Genomic DNA, 16,073 nt, shown 5'->3' with positions numbered 1-16,073 from the left:
ACCAGCTTGCTTTTTTAATACATGTATGGTCTTCTACATTTATTTAATACTGCACATGAACACTCTCCGGGATCTATTTTAAAACACTTATAAAACAAGCAAATGATCTTACAAAACACAGATTGTAAAGAGGTGGGTTGCCTGTACATCTTTTAATTTTTCAACACATACATGGGTATGTATCATCAACGGGTAAAATAAGCAGTTGTTTTACCTTTCACCTACAAAATGCTGCATATAAAAGAAACTTTTGCATTTCTTTTCTTTTTTTGTTTGTTTTTTAAATAATATCTTGTCTATTTGGTCACTCCACTTTTTTTTATGCTACATAGATTGTAAGCCCCACAGATAAAATCTCCGGTGTTTCAAAGAGGGAAACTACCATCGACTATAAAATGATCTTCACCTTGTCTGCTTGTCAGATGTGAAAGAAGAGGTAGATTTAGCTCTAGATATAGCCCGAGAGCAGAGAAAAACCCCTCACATATCTGTGATTAGTACTGAATTTCAAGTGAATGCATATTTTGCATAAAAGGAAGTAAATGTTTGCAGTATATATAAGGCGATGGCTGCTGCTTCTGCCTTTCTGCATTCAGAGAAAAGATTCATATCATCAATTCCTCCATGTGCAGGAAAAACTCTATTGACTTTCTACTTTTTCAGAATTCATTTTATAATTGCTTCTCTTCCTTGAAATGCAAACTTATTACAGATTATTAGCAAATCTCTCCTCTAGCAATTTCTCTTTTCATGTCCTTCAGCTGCCCGTTGCTTTTTGTTGAACAAAACAAGACTGGGGAGTGAGGATGACCCCTGGAACACCAACTGTTCACACTGATGAATTTTAGCACTCTCCCTCATATTTTCTTGGTCTGGGCCAACTCGGACAGCCAACCACAGACAGAGTTATTAACATACACCAGGGACCCTTCTCAGCAGCCAGAATAGACAAGAGTGCACCAGGTTTGTTTCCTTCCACTTTTCTCAGTGCCTCAACATTCTTCCTATAGCTTGTGGATCCTTAAGCATCCCTAAATAGGTCTTGGTCTGGGCCAACTTGGACAGCCAACCACAGACAGAGTTATTAACATACACCAGGGACCCTTCTCAGCAGCCAGAATAGACAAGAGTGCACCAGGTTTGTTTCCTTCCACTTTTCTCAGTGCTTCAACATTCTTCCTATAGCTTGTGGATCCTTAAGCATCCCTAAATAGATCTTGGTCTGGGCCAACTCGGACAGCCAACCACAGACAGAGTTATTAACATACACCAGGGACCCTTCTCAGCAGCCAGAATAGACAAGAGTGCACCAGGTTTGTTTCCTTCCACTTTTCTCAGTGCTTCAACATTCTTCCTATAGCTTGTGGATCCTTAAGCATCCCTAAATAGGATAATCTTATGCTGCACACAACACAACACATTGTGGCATACAAATTCCTTTTGTGACAGGATAACGTTATTCTGTTAGGCTGAAATACAACTTCCACATTATTCCATAAATTAAAAAGAGAAATCTGGGCTCCATTGGATTCTATATGTGGTCCAAAGGAGATACAGGGCCAAGTGCTATGTATATCACCTATTTTATTAAGCTTTTTTTGCAAGGCTACAGCCACAGTCCTGTTTAACATTGTGAGCAGTTCTTCCTTCTTTTTTCCCTCAGCACCAATACTGTCACTGTAAACTTGTCTGACTGGACACCAAGAAATCCCACTGAAGTCATTAGAGAAGTGCGACATTCCCATATGCACTTTTTAGCACATGTACTTCTCAACAGAAAAAGCATTTTCAAAGAAGTGACAGTTCTAAGGAGAATTGTATTTCAAGTGGCAACAAATTAGAAGGTGACAATCACACAACATTACCTAGAAATACCTTAAGGACCTAGGGATACATTCAAGGACTCAGCTTAAAATGTAATTCCCTATTGGTAGTAAGTGACAAATTATCCATGAGTTAAGCATTAATATTAACAACTCTCATATCTCTCATCATAATAGAAAAGGGTCTTAGATCTTACACTGGTAAATCCTAAAGTGGTCAGAAAGTGTTATAACCCGTAGTAAGAACAGCTATTCACTTCTGCTCATGGGTCTGTTTCTGTTACAGTGCCTAGAAGCTCCAGACACTTCAGTTCAGCTACTTTATCCATATAAAAAGAAAACCCTAAAAAATATTGTCCCTCTGAATGTTCCCAGGCCATTATCCAAAAAGGGCCCAGTATTCACATCTGTGCAGGAAATGATAGCCCCCTCCTTCCATTCTCTGACATAAATCTAAAAGAGAGTGAAAGATGAAGTATCACCACAAAGCTATAGAAGTACTCATGAAAGTGCTGGCTGACAACAAAAGCATTAGAGACTGAATACAATGAAGCAAAACTGAGGATTCCTGAGCAGGAATCTTACAGTAATAAAAGGATTTTAGCACAGAGACAACTGGAAAAGATGTAAAGGAAAGAGCATTGAGATATGAGCAGGTATACTATGATGTTACAAGGCTGTGTGGCCAGATGGAGGAAAAATTGTGAATACAAGAAATAAAAACGCAGAGAAAAAAATAAGAGAAAAATGACAAAATCAACAAATTATACAATTCAAATATTACACTAAAATCTGCAAAAAAGCTATAATTAAACCATGTTTCTCCGGGGTGGAACTTCTTGGTAAACAAGGAACTAACATTTTTATACTGCACAGCATAAATACAAATTGAAAAAAAAAAGATTTTTTTTCAATTAAGTATTTGGTCTTTCAACATGAAATTGTTTTTCTTGTACTGTTAACATCATACAATTAAATATTAATATAAGACAAAATTCTAGGAAAAGGAGGAACCAGTACAACATTTTTAATTTCAAATAATTGTCATGATGAATTTGTGTTGTTTGTATTCTCTTGAGCAATAACTGTAACATCTGTAGAAACAGATACTATATGACATACACAGGAGTATCTGCAATAACATATCCAGGTATAAGGATTCTCAAAGAAGCATTTTAAAGCTTTTCCTTCAATGCAATTTCACAGATTTTAATGAAATAAAATGTGTGATCACAATCTTTCAGGCACTGGCATGGAGATTTTCTGTTCCCAATATAATGAGAGCTGTTAATTCTCACTGTTACCCTATGACAGATTTACATACAGTAACTCTTAGTGCATTGTGTGTACATACAAATAAAATACTGGAAAGCAACTAGTTTTTACATGCTATTTCTTTCTTTCTTATTAAATCTCTTAAAATATTTTAAAAATAAGATAACTAACATTTTTCAAAAAAGGAAACTATGCCTAATTTTCCAAAGGTCATGGAGAATCAAGGACAGAAAAAAATGATTAAAGCTAATCATGTTGTCACAATCCAGAAATCACATCTCTCGTGTTCTAGTCAGAGATCTATTCTTGAGCACAATCATATGTAAAAGTATGCCAACAGAATGAATGGTTAAAAAATGTTTAGCCAAACTTGAATATCAATTATAACCTCACAACTATTCTGAAACTCCAAGGTTTCAAATTTGAATTGTTTACAATTTCTTACCAAAAACCATTATAGGAACACATTGAGAGAGGACCTAGGATCACAGCATGGAACAAAAAACCTCACAGTCTGTAAAAGCTACAGGAAGCCAAATATAAAGACAGACACTGATGAACTAGGAGAGTTTACTGAGGGGGTAAAAAAAGGTATATCAACAGCAGGAGTTTGAAAGGTTATGTATTGAGAATTTCCTTTGTTATCTGAAAACAGATACAGCAGGGAAAGAGGGAAGACAAATGTATAGGGTAGCAGCAGTAGTACTGGGATGGTGGAACTAGAGATCTGATTCTTCTAGGCCTGGAAGGAAAGACCTTTTTATCTTAATAGATTAAAATGGTGAACTTCACCTCTGAGGAGTATAAGAACCAGGACTCACTGGAAGTGAAAGGACTGTCATCTAAGGAAAATTAATTCCAACACAGGAAAAGAAATATTTATCCAATTACTTGTGGTGCCCATTGCACTATGTAATTATCTAAACTTTCTCGTGTTTGGGCTGCTCTTTGGACATATGGCAACTAGAACTTAAGACTCATTTCAAGTGAGTTTGAGGTTATTCATCGGAAATTCTGCATGGCTCTAATGCAGAAGCTCTTCCCACATCAAGGACGTGGTAGTTTACTAAGCCAGACAGCACATTGGCTGGTTTGGGGTTTTTTTTTTACAGTCTTTTTTCCATCATCTCTGCCTTTTTACACTGAGTTTCTGAACTGAGAAAGGAAAGGAGGGCATAGGAAAATCAAGGAAACAGAGATACAATGATAACAACACTATGGAAAGTGACTACTGGAGCACTTCAGAGGATGCTCATTTATTATTCACAATTTGAGAATTCCTTTAACACATTATATATTACAGGGAGAGACAAGAGAAATGGAAGTTAAAAAAATAGAGTAAATTCCTGTTTATATCTTAAGGCGTATTTCAATTTTCAGTTCTGATTATATCAGCAGTCCAACTACTATAAATTTTCTGAGAAGTCATAAACTACTTAAAGCCAAAGAAAATATATTAGAATGATTTGCATTTCTTACATTTCTAAAGTTAGAGCAGTTAATTTGTTTATGTGGACTACATTGATAGGCATTTCTGTTTCTTTTCTCTACTGATAGCTCTTGTAAATATTTTTTCTTTTATGCTGGCTTCAAAGCTATTGCCAACGGGCAAAAAGCTATTGCTTTTTCAGCGGGTATTTCCATTCAATGGATAGCAAAATGAAAAGCAACATAGAAGACTTTTCGGGACTGAAATACAGTTATTTGTTTATGGTTGGTTCCTGAAACACCAACAGATTGCAGGTCTGAAGAGAAATTTAAGAAGAATCTACATACTCTGTATTAACATACCTATGTGATCAGTCTTAGAACCAACTTTTGAAATCAAAAAAGTATCAAAGATGTTCAGATGCCTGAAGAAGAAAAATGAATCCCTCTGCAGTAGCTAGTCCTGGTTTTTCTGTCTGTTGTACTCACGGTAGAATTCTTTCTTACCTTTCCTATGTTGATTCTGTGCTAATACCTACTCAGAAATTCAATCTGTTTAGAGCAACAGCAGTTCTGTGGACCTACTTACAATCACTAAGTGTAATGCTGACTTGGCACTTTCTTAGGTATAATTTCTCTCAAGTTACACCTTGTATTCTTTAAAGGATGATATTTCATGGAAGGGCAGTAGTAACTTGCAGTACTACATAACCAGACCAGGCACTCCACTTTGACGTAAATGAAGGCAGGAACTATGTAGCTCATGCTGGGTTGTAAAATGCCACTTCAGATGTTCTAGAACAACTAAAACATCGTGTGGAATCTGGCATACTTATTTGCAACTTTAAAGCCCTAAAGTCAGTTCAATGGCCTGCTACAGATGCAACAATGGTAGGAAATAAGGGCAGAGAGATACAGAAGGTTCTATAAGGAAATTCAACTGGGATGGGATCAATTACTCTCTAGACATTGCTCTCTTCCTAAATAACAGCAATGATGAGGAAAATGGATCTTTTTTTTTGTTATTGTTGCTGTTACTAGTTTTTGTTTTGTGGTACAGGGAAAAAGATTAACATGTGTCACAGGCATGAGGGGGATGAACACATTACAAATTTTGTTTTATAGAGATGCCATTGAACTCACTGTGCTCCAAATTTTACAGAAAACCACATCTCTGCTTCTATGGATAATAGCGTATCTTCTGACAAAACATTACAAAAAGGAATCTCCAAAGTGACAGTATGTGAAAAATGGCATACCTTTATCCCAATTCCAGAATATTCTTCGCTCCTGGGCAATAATCAAAAGGCTAGATCTTAGAGATAAGTGGGGAATGGGGAAAAATAAATTGCAAGTACATTTGTGATATGAAATCTTTGTCCTGAAGAAATAAAAGGAAAGGAGAACAAATGCTAATCATTCTCTAGGGAGTTGTTCTTCCTTGAAAGTAATGTAAAAGTCTGCTATCAGAAGTCAGCACTCTCAATTTATTAAAGTAAGAAAATGCACAAGTTTTATTTGCAGTGTTGGGTGAATGTGCTCAGCATCTGCATAAACCCTTATAGCCCAGGAAATTTCCAATACCCATTGGAGCATCCATGGTAGAGTGCATATCTTGTGACACAAAACAGTACCAGCAAAACAGTCCTTTACAGTGCAGAGGATTCTTAAATGTTCTAAGTGACCTATTCTCTGAGGGTTCAATCTTATTTTCAACTCCTGGAAAATATTATGTAACTTCTGAAAGAGGCCTCTAAGAAGTAACAAATGAGGCATAAAGAAAGAATGATTTATTTATTTTTTAAACTGTGAGAGAGATATTACGCAAATGTTTTTGTCTATATATTAATGGTTAGGAATATCATAATAATGACATGTTCACGTGCATTTTCCATCAAAATAACAAATTTTGACAAATACATCCACTGTTCTTTAAGCATCTGGAAACATATTTTGATTCTTTCAGTGTAAAAATTTTAAAAAAGTAAAATTTTAAAATTCAGTACATAGAAACAGCACTATAGTAAAGAACTGTCATCTTTTCTCTGATTCCCCAAGAGAAGATGGTTTTAGTCCCATATTGCCCTGGGAAGTTTTTAATGGGATATGCAAAAGCAGATGTTTCTGATTAGGCAAAAAGTGTAAATTTGAGATATTACACACAAATGGAAAAAGGATTAAAAAAATTATCAATGACAACATCCTAAAAATGAGGGAAGGAGAACACAGACAACAGTGAAATGAGTTATGTATCATCTGATCTACAAAGTAAAAGCACAGCCCCAAAAGCACTTGGCTATCCAGGTTTTAATAGAAATCACAATATTTTTCTGGGCAGAATAACTTGTATACAACCTGTTTTCACAAAAGACCATCATAGGTACAACTTCCAAACAAAGAAACAGGCTATTTTCCTGGGTTTACTCTCTCAAATTGCAGGAAATAATTATAACTTAAGGTGTTTTCTTTGTATAGTTGTTTTTCTGTCTTGCTTCCATGAGTACTGATACTGCATAATTTTGTAGTCTGTCCTCTTGTTCATACTCTTTTAAGCTTTTACTCTCCCTGAACAGTACTGAATATTGCTGACCTGAATCATACACATGCTGAGATTGTACATTGCTGCAGTTTATACAGGAAGATAAACTACAAAATCTTACGCTTGTGCAAGCCCTGGATTTCAGTCAAAATGCATAGATACAAGCATTAATATTTGAAGATCCAATGTATTGCTGTGGAGTGTACTGATAACAGGGGAGTAGGGGAACATTCCTGCAAAAGCCTATTTGGATTCAAACTAAAAAAAAAAACTGTTGTTTTGGATTACGAAAACAAGGGAAAAAAATGTCTACCAAAATCTTTATGAAATGAAACCTTTTTCCTGAAGAAATAAAAGGAGAAGATGACTGGATTTGAAGACAACTGCAAGAGAAATAGAGTTTTGCAGTGACAGATACAGCTACTACTGACTACCACTTTCAATGTGACATCAAAAATTTGCTTTTTATCATTCTGCAAAATATTATTGAAAACTCTCTTAATGAAATTTCTGTAGTTTTTTCCTTTAAAACTTAACATAGCAAACAAACAAAAAATAAACCCCTCCATGAATGCCAGGCTTTACAGAATTATTAAATCCAGACATAAAAGTAGCAGCTGTCTTTTGTTAAGAGCATTCTGATTATTTTTAACAGCTAATGCTCAAAAACATGAGTTTTCAAAAGTGCAGACTTGCCATAGACTAAAAGAAGGCCTTTTCTGCCCACTTTCTCTCAGCTATTTCCTAGAAGAGAAAGCAACACAAAATTCCATTTTTGAATAGGAATAGATGGCAAATATGAAAGTTGTAGGTTCTAGATAACTGCATACTATGAATGTATTTCATAAGTATTTTACTGATATTTTATGTATAGGATGTGTCACAAAGAAAAGGTCCCAATAAAGGAGAGTGTTTAAGCATCACGTTCAATGGATCATGTGCCAAGCAAAAGAGTAAAAATGGATTTGTTTTTAAGATAAATTTCTTGCTATTATATTAGATAAACTGTCATTGTGTTAATTATGTGGGCAATTTGGAAGTTTCATTTGTGGATTCTCTGTATGTGTGAGAAATTTTATGCAAGATGCTATAGGAAGTGCATACTTTTGTACTTCTTATGTGAAATAAAAACATAATGCACAATAGGCCTTCACCTTAAAGTACACCCTTTTCAGTTTCTGCCCCTACTTCCACCTGTCAAATCCAATTTAGGTTAGTTCAAACATTGCTTTCTGCTGTTGGTTCTAAAGTAATTGCTCACTGTTCTTGGGGAAGTAACAAGAAAACAGCAAGTACTTCCTGATGCTTACTTCTATTCAAAGCAGGACATTGTTGCATTAAAGATTTATTAAAAGTCCTCACCCTCTAGTTAAATATGTTGTAATAAACACATATAATTCAGACCTAGATTAAAATATGTTCAAAACCATAAAATGTCTATCTCATCCTGAAGCACACTTTCGACAGAGTTATTCAAAAGCACATCTTAATATAAGTATCTTGTACTGAAACGAACATGGCCATGGTCTTCCACATGAGATCACAGTCCAATATCCAATGAGTTTATTTGAAATGTAGACAAAAATACAAAAACACATAACAGTACACCTCATTTATTACGGGAACAACTGTCTGGCTTTTGCTATCATGTTCCATCAGAATCTGAATGGAACACATATACTAACCTGGAAAAGGGCCAGAGTCTCACTTAAGGAATGCTTTTAATCTATGAATTAGCCCTGAACATTTTGTTGTTATCTATTAATATTGATATATATTTTATTAAGCTCTTTTGTAACTAGAATATGAAATACATTAATCTAGTTCAAATAAATAGCATTACATTTTTTTATGCTGTTGTCGCAGGTTTGGCCTGGCTGTTGCCAACCCTGGACTGGCCCCCGCCTTCCCCCTCCCAGAACCTTCCCAGCAAAGGAAAGGAAAAAAAAAAACTGAAAAGAAACGCACTCTAAAGAAACTGAACTGAATAAAAAGAATAAATTATATTTACTAACATTTACAAACCACACTGTATACACAATGCACAGGATCCCACCCCCCAGGGGAGAGGGGAAGGGAGAAAAGGGGATTGATTAGCCAGAAAATAGGGAAGACACCAACCCAACCCAAAGAAACCGAATGAATCAAAACAAACCCAATTAAAAACCTCAAGGAAGGGGAATAAGAATGAAACAATCTCACCCAGGACAGGAGAACCACCAGGGACCAGAGGGACCAGACTCCAACCACCTTCCTCCAGCTCCTCAGCCAAGGAAGGAAAGAAGCAACAAAACCACTCCCCCACTGCCACGTGGAAGACACGTGTGGAATACTTGTGACTTCCTTAGATACAATGGGTACTGAGGAAGCCATGGGGCAAACCATTACAGCTGTATATATATAGTTAAATGTTGGAACAGATTCGTCAGGAATATTATATAGTCTCCTTCCCTGAAAGATTTTACAAACCGATAAAAAAGGTCTGTAAGGAATACTTTCAATATCACTGTATGTACCATATGTATCAATGATAGAGTTAATGCTTCTCAGACATTACAGATGTCTAGTGATCTATAAGACCTCAGAAGGTATTCCACGGCATAAGTGCAAGTATGTAACTGTAAAATAAATCCAATCCCCAACTTCTCCATAGGCGTACCACACAACACCTACACACACAAAAGCACAAGAGGAAAACTCAGACTAACATTTAAGGTATAATCCTATTTTCATCAGGTTTCAAAATGGACACCCCACAAGTCAATACTCAGCCATGAATAAGACTAATTTGGGTTTGGATTTTGGAAAGCTTGGGGTGTACTTTGATTCAAGAAATGTTCAGAAACACTTGGGTTGGCGACTCTGAAGGCTGTTTTCCTTCTGGGCCTGTCTGCTATGAATTTATGATTGCAATTTTCAGGCACACTTTTCCAGGAAGGGCATGAAGTGATAAACTATCATCCAGGAAGCACTGAAGGACCTGCTCTTGATGTCATATCTATAAAAGTAAGCATGAATTCCAATTTTTATGCCCTTAAATTTTTATTTTCTCCTCCAAGCAATAATTGGCATTAACCTTGACAGTACCTTATTTCACCCAAAAATAGGCCAAATTGCCAACATCTTTCATTAATCCACTTTCTAAAAACATTCCTGAATGTATGAAGCATATATGTTAAAATTAAGTGGAATATAAAAATAAAATGGAATATCTGATTATTCATAGTTTGCAATATGTTGCATATGCATGTCCTTGATACCTGATTCAGTGATGATATATTACATTTTCCCATTCTGTCAAGAAGCACATGGAAATGTTCCTGTTCAGTTAAGTCAACCCAGAAAAAAGAAAACCATTCTTTGAGATTTATGTTTGATTTACCTTCATTGTTCCTTAGGGTAAAGTTGGGATTCAAAGAAAGCCCTTCATCAAGAGAAAAATGAAACCTTGCTCCATTTGCAGAGTTATCTTTGTCAGTTGCAGTGATAGTCTGAATTACCTGAAACAAAATTAACAGTGAATGTGTTGAAACATGAACTTGACCCATATAGCACCTGACCTCAGCAGTACACTTAAGCTTACCTTACTTTAATTTTCTACTTGACTGCTGCTAAATTCAACAGGTGAGACAACTGGGCCATTAGCTTGATTTCTCTAGCATGAAATATTCTAGGAACCACACTTAAAAGTTGGATAGAAGCATCTAAAGGAGCTATACTATCCGATGTATTGATATTGTCAGGACCTGGTACAAAGATTATCACCATCTGCATTGCATCCTGATGACTTTATGCAATACAGTTTCAGCTTAACATCAGTTTTTCTGGAGCCTAAAGACAGGCTGAACCAGGATGGGAATGTGAGGCATCATCTGCTTGTCATCCTAATAATTAGATGCACATCGATATTGGTTAGGAAAAATAATTATCTAAAATGGCAGGTATACAATACCATCTTTCTGATCAAAACTCCTGCCAAGATTCAGTTTTAAATTGCCAGAGAATAGAACAGGAAAAAAAGCAGCCACTCCTGGTTTTAGTTTGGTTTGCTCAAAAACAAACAGAACTAGATGTAGCAACCACATATCGGAGAGGCAATTTTGAAAGGTAGGGCTTTGACTTCAAAAGCCCTGGTGGTTTTAAAAATTTACTTTCAACTAAAATTGACCTAAGCTTTTGCAATGTGGAACCAAACAGTATTTCTACCTCAGCTTTAATTTTCATGCTGGGTCTTGAAACTCAAGTGCTAAAGTGGAATCCAATAAAGGTTGTTCTTGTGATCTAGGCAGTGAAGCCCACACAAACTGCTGCAGAGAGCTCACAGATACCCTGAAGGAAATGTAAAAGGGGGAGGGATATTGCTCTTTTCATGAGAATTTTTCTATCCAGTGTCCAGTTCCAGTCTGTCTGGACTGAACATGAAACATAAACTGTGCAGGCTCAAGTGGTTTGGTCTGTCTTAAAACTGAAATACAGCACACAGTTCCCTAGCTCCATTCACAGAAGAGAAGCAAAACAAATACATTTTGAAGCCATGCGTTGGTTTAGGCTGCACTGGAGTCAATTTTCTTCACAGCAACTGGTGTGGGGCTGTGGTTTTGATTTGTGCAAAAACCAGTGTTGATAACAGAGTCATTGCTGACCAGGGCTTACACCGTGTCAGTCTTTTCAGTTGCTTATACCACCCAGCCAGCAAGGGGGCTGGGAGTCCAGAAGAAGTTGTGAGGGGACACAGACAGAACAGCTGATCCCAACTGATCCAAGGGATATTGCAGATCATATGGTGTCAGGCTCACATATAAAGATGGGGAGAAGAAGAAAGAGGGGGATGTTTGGAGTTATGGTATTGTCTTCCAAAGTCACCATTGTGACATGTGCCATAAAGCCCAGCTCTCCTGGAGACAGCCGAACACCTGCCTGTCCATGGGAAGGGGTGAATTAATTCCTCGTTCTGTTTTGCTTCCATATACAGCTTTTGTTTACCTATAAACTGTCTTTATCTCAACCCATGAGTTCTCTCTCTTTTACTTTCCTGATTCTCTTCCTCATCTCACTGTGGGAGAGTGAGTGAGGAGCTGCATGGGGCTGAGTTGCCAGTTGGAGTTAAATGATGATAAATCAATAGGGTATGATGATTATTTTACTTACTATATACAACAAAGTACATTATATTGACTATACACAGCTGAGACAATTAGCAATACTTATGATGGCTGCCAAGAATATTTTAAGAGTTTGTCATAATACTTTTTTTGCTGAAGTGTAGAAAGTAAGATCAATCTTAAACAATCTGAAACATCTATAATCATTCCATTTACCAAAGTCATGGCAATATTGGTTAAAAAGTTTGTCAAAAGCTAATTGTTCACTACTGAATTTTGCAAAGGTGGCAAAACTGTTAGTGAAACTACCATGGAAAAGCAGAAATATAAGTTTTTTCTCAGCTAGATATATTTAGTTCATAATGTTGAAATGGTACGAGGTGAAGCAATGCAAGAAAAATAAAAAGGTAATGGAAGAATATGTTCAAAAGAATCAATTTCTGTTATTATTCAAATACTAAAAGTACTGTTAACTACCACACCTAGCTGTAAAAACTTCAGATAGGACCATAAGAAAAAAAATAATTTATGAAATTTTATTTACAAATCCTCAATGCTGTTCCTCAGAGAAATGTAAGTCAATTTGCCATGCACATTTAGCTTTTATTTGACAGCCTAGTGGATAAATTTTTGTCCTGTTGTCCTCTCCTACATAAAATGTTCAGTGACATTTTACAGCATCTTGCTTCAAGAGCATTCCATTTTGCAACAAAAATACCTTTGATCAAGGCCTCAGTGTCACAAGACTAGTATAAAAATTACTTGGTTTTAAGACTAAATTTATAACTCAATACACTGTCTATATGCCCTGATTTCATACATGGAAATTCATATATCCACAGAAATCACTCATTTATGAAAAAATATAGCACCAAATATTATTTAAATCATGCTTTTCCATGTAGAAAATAACCATTGCATGTTTAATAGGACAGGTCAGAGCATGTTTTTGAAAAGAAAGTTCACACTATTTCAGAAAAGATTTATAAGTCATTCTTTCAGGGGTGAGAAACAAAAGTATGTGTCCTCGACACGCAAATGTACTGTTACCCCTTTTCTAATTAATTTGCCATTTATTTAATAGCTTAAGAGCAGGTATTAATAGGCACCTTACCAAAGCTCATTAAAATAAAAAATGTAGACACATAATCTCAGCTGCAGTAAAGCTCAGTTGACAAGACTGATAGAATGAAACTGAAGGGGGATGCCATTTTTTTAAAAGGCAAGACTTGGCAAGAAAAGGGAATTCCAAGAACTGAGGAGAACTAATTGCAGAGGAGAGAGTGCACGTGCTAAATTATACTCAGATCCAATTTAGAATTGAATCAATAAACAAGCAAATATACACACAACAAACACATAGCAGAGGCATTCCTTGCCAGCTAACATTGATTTCCTTTGTGGAAGATTGTAAAATGTCATTTTCCTACACTGGCTAAATTTCACAATCATTCACAAAATCAGGGTATGTCTACAAGTCAGTATTCTCCAAGTCTGAATGCCATCTGAGATAAGATCACAGCTGCTTTATCTACTTCAATATATAATATCTACCAGGCTTCAACTGGAATCTGTTGCAGATATTTGGTCTATCTTCCCAACAATATGATTACTAAAGGACTAAAGCTGGCATACATCATGGAAATGATCATCTTCTCATAAGCATTGTCTTTTGACATGCCCTAGGGCTGGTCATTTAAGCTTAAGCATTAAGGTCTTAAGTAATTTTTTGTTTGGATTTTTGTTGTTGTCGTTGTATGGTTGGGGTTTTTTTTAAGTATAAAATAGGAGAGTGGAGACAAAAAGAAGCAGGAGATAGAGGCTCTGCAATTAGATGATATTGTGATTGTCTTCATAGAAGCCTCTTCTGATAACAAACAAGCAAACACAAAAGTCTTCCAATCAAAATCTACTGGTTAGTTTATCTTGCACATAATAATTTCAAAATAGATGTACTGAGGAAACAAATAAGTCTTTCAGAACATTGCAGAGCTGGAGCCCAGCCTGAAATTCCTAGTCAAGCAGATGTCCCCAGCAGTACAGAATTTCTTCTTTAGGGATAAATCTTAAAAAGCATTCCCCTAAATGACAAAAAACTCAGAGTAATACTGCATATGCAGTGATTCAAAACCAGCCAGCTGGGAACTCTTTTTAGCACGTGGAACACTTGCCTTGTTCTGCAATACTTTTTATTTGTCTCTCCCTAATATTTGTTAAACACTGTCCTTTTTTTTTTTCCCTTAGACTAGACAGTAACATCTTGTGAGCAAGACCCATTGACTTTTGTGTTTTGTTTTGGCTTTTGTATAGTGCAATAGTGTCCCAATTTTTCTGAAACCTTGTGGTGTAATGCAAATAAAAAAGTAGTGCATGTCATGTATGTCCTCCTGGTTTAACCACACAATACCAAGCTGGTCCAGACTGTGATGTTAAAGGACTGCTTATAGAGTATCATGGTATCATTAGTGTCGGGTGTCAAACTGCACTGTTGCAGAGGTCAGGAGTCACTCACACTTGCAACAGAACCTTGGAGAGAAATACAACAGCTGATCAAATGGGAGAAATGATAGTGCTACTGTACCACTTTGTTATGGGCTCACCCAGGTGGGCCTAGATTTGGGCTCTGAAGTCTGGACTAGGCTGAAGCTGTCAGCTGACTTGAGCTGGGCTGAGCTAACAGCTGACCTCTTCTAGCCAGTAAGTTTGTATTCCATACCACATTATGACATCATCTCCAGGGCAGTAGGAACCAGTGTGGGAGTGGTTAAGGCAGTCGCTTCTCAGCCCTCCTCTTGGGAGGACACACGATGCTGTCCCAGGGGGGATGGAGAGGACCAGGCCCACCACTGGCTCACAGGGTACCTCAGGAAAGTAAAATGTGTTGTTCTGGGTCTCTCCTTTCTGCTTGGGTTTGTCTCCCTGGGGAATAAGCTTCTTCTTAAGTAATGTGTAGTTAGGACAGTAGAATTTGTGTGTTCGTTATGAAGTTGTGGTGGGGGACTTGTTGTTGCAGACTTGTGTGAGTGAATATTTGTACTCTCTTCTAATTGTCTCTTTCTTTCTGTGAAAAATATATGTAGATTTAGTATAAATGTGGTTTGAAGTGGTTTTTTTTTCCTTTCCCCTCTCTTTTCCTCCCTTTCCGTGGTGTTAGGAGGGAGGCTTTTCTCTCTGTGCTTGGGGGGGTTGGCAGTTGCTTATCTCAAACCAAGACACACTTAAAGATCTCTCTCATAAGTTACCATTTGTAAATCAACTAGTGGAGAATTAAAACTGCTAGAAAACATTAGGTACTCACCAGCAACAACAGCCCTCACAAACAGCCTTTCTGAGTTAGCTTCACTGGATACTTAAGCTTATTATTGATTACAACAATTTCACATTTATTGTTGAAAAAAAATATCAGAATAAGTTGAAAGCAATTGCAAGTAATGATTAAGAGATTTTATCTTTTTTTTCCTCTAAGTCTTTTAAAATTCTAATTCTTCTACATTTGGCAGTATTTGAGGTTTTCAGAACACTATTTTTATTTTAATAAGCATGTAATAATACATATTCTTATTATATACTTAGATTTTCCAGGGTTTTGAATAAGGTGTCTCAATAAGAGCATGGAATAAAACTATGTAGTCATTAGATAAGAGGGAAGGTCTCTTCTATAAATTGTCTATTCCACCAGAAGAGAAAGTCACAGAAATTTTCCATTTATGTGGGACACTTGTAGGTCAGTGTAATAACAAATCTCTTGTAAAGAGTATGATTATCAGCCCACCAAATCTACTTATGATATTGAGCTGTTCAAGGAAGAAAAAAGGAAGGGCTGCCATTAAAAACTTTCCAATACTCGGTAGTCAGACAAAGGTGGGTGAAATTCATTACACTTAGACATATAGTCTTAACTTCACA

The 16,073-nt window shown here is 36.4% G+C and overlaps 1 protein-coding gene across 7 annotated transcripts in view; it reads right to left on the bottom strand.

Annotated features, from left to right (window-relative positions):
* Positions 1–16,073, bottom strand: part of CDH18 (cadherin 18) — a 248,773-nt gene that overhangs the window by 9,664 nt on the left and 223,036 nt on the right. For all 7 annotated transcript variants that reach the window (XM_071555022.1, XM_071555019.1, XM_071555017.1 and 4 more), the window contains one exon: positions 10,448–10,565. In XM_071555022.1, the coding sequence (XP_071411123.1) occupies positions 10,448–10,565 (118 nt within the window). The remainder of the gene's footprint in view (positions 1–10,447; positions 10,566–16,073) is intronic.

Source organism: Pithys albifrons, chromosome 4, assembly GCF_047495875.1.
Source record: "Pithys albifrons albifrons isolate INPA30051 chromosome 4, PitAlb_v1, whole genome shotgun sequence".
In the NCBI taxonomy this organism is placed as follows: Eukaryota; Metazoa; Chordata; class Aves; order Passeriformes; family Thamnophilidae; genus Pithys; species Pithys albifrons.
This window is presented reverse-complemented; position numbering and strand designations above follow the sequence as displayed.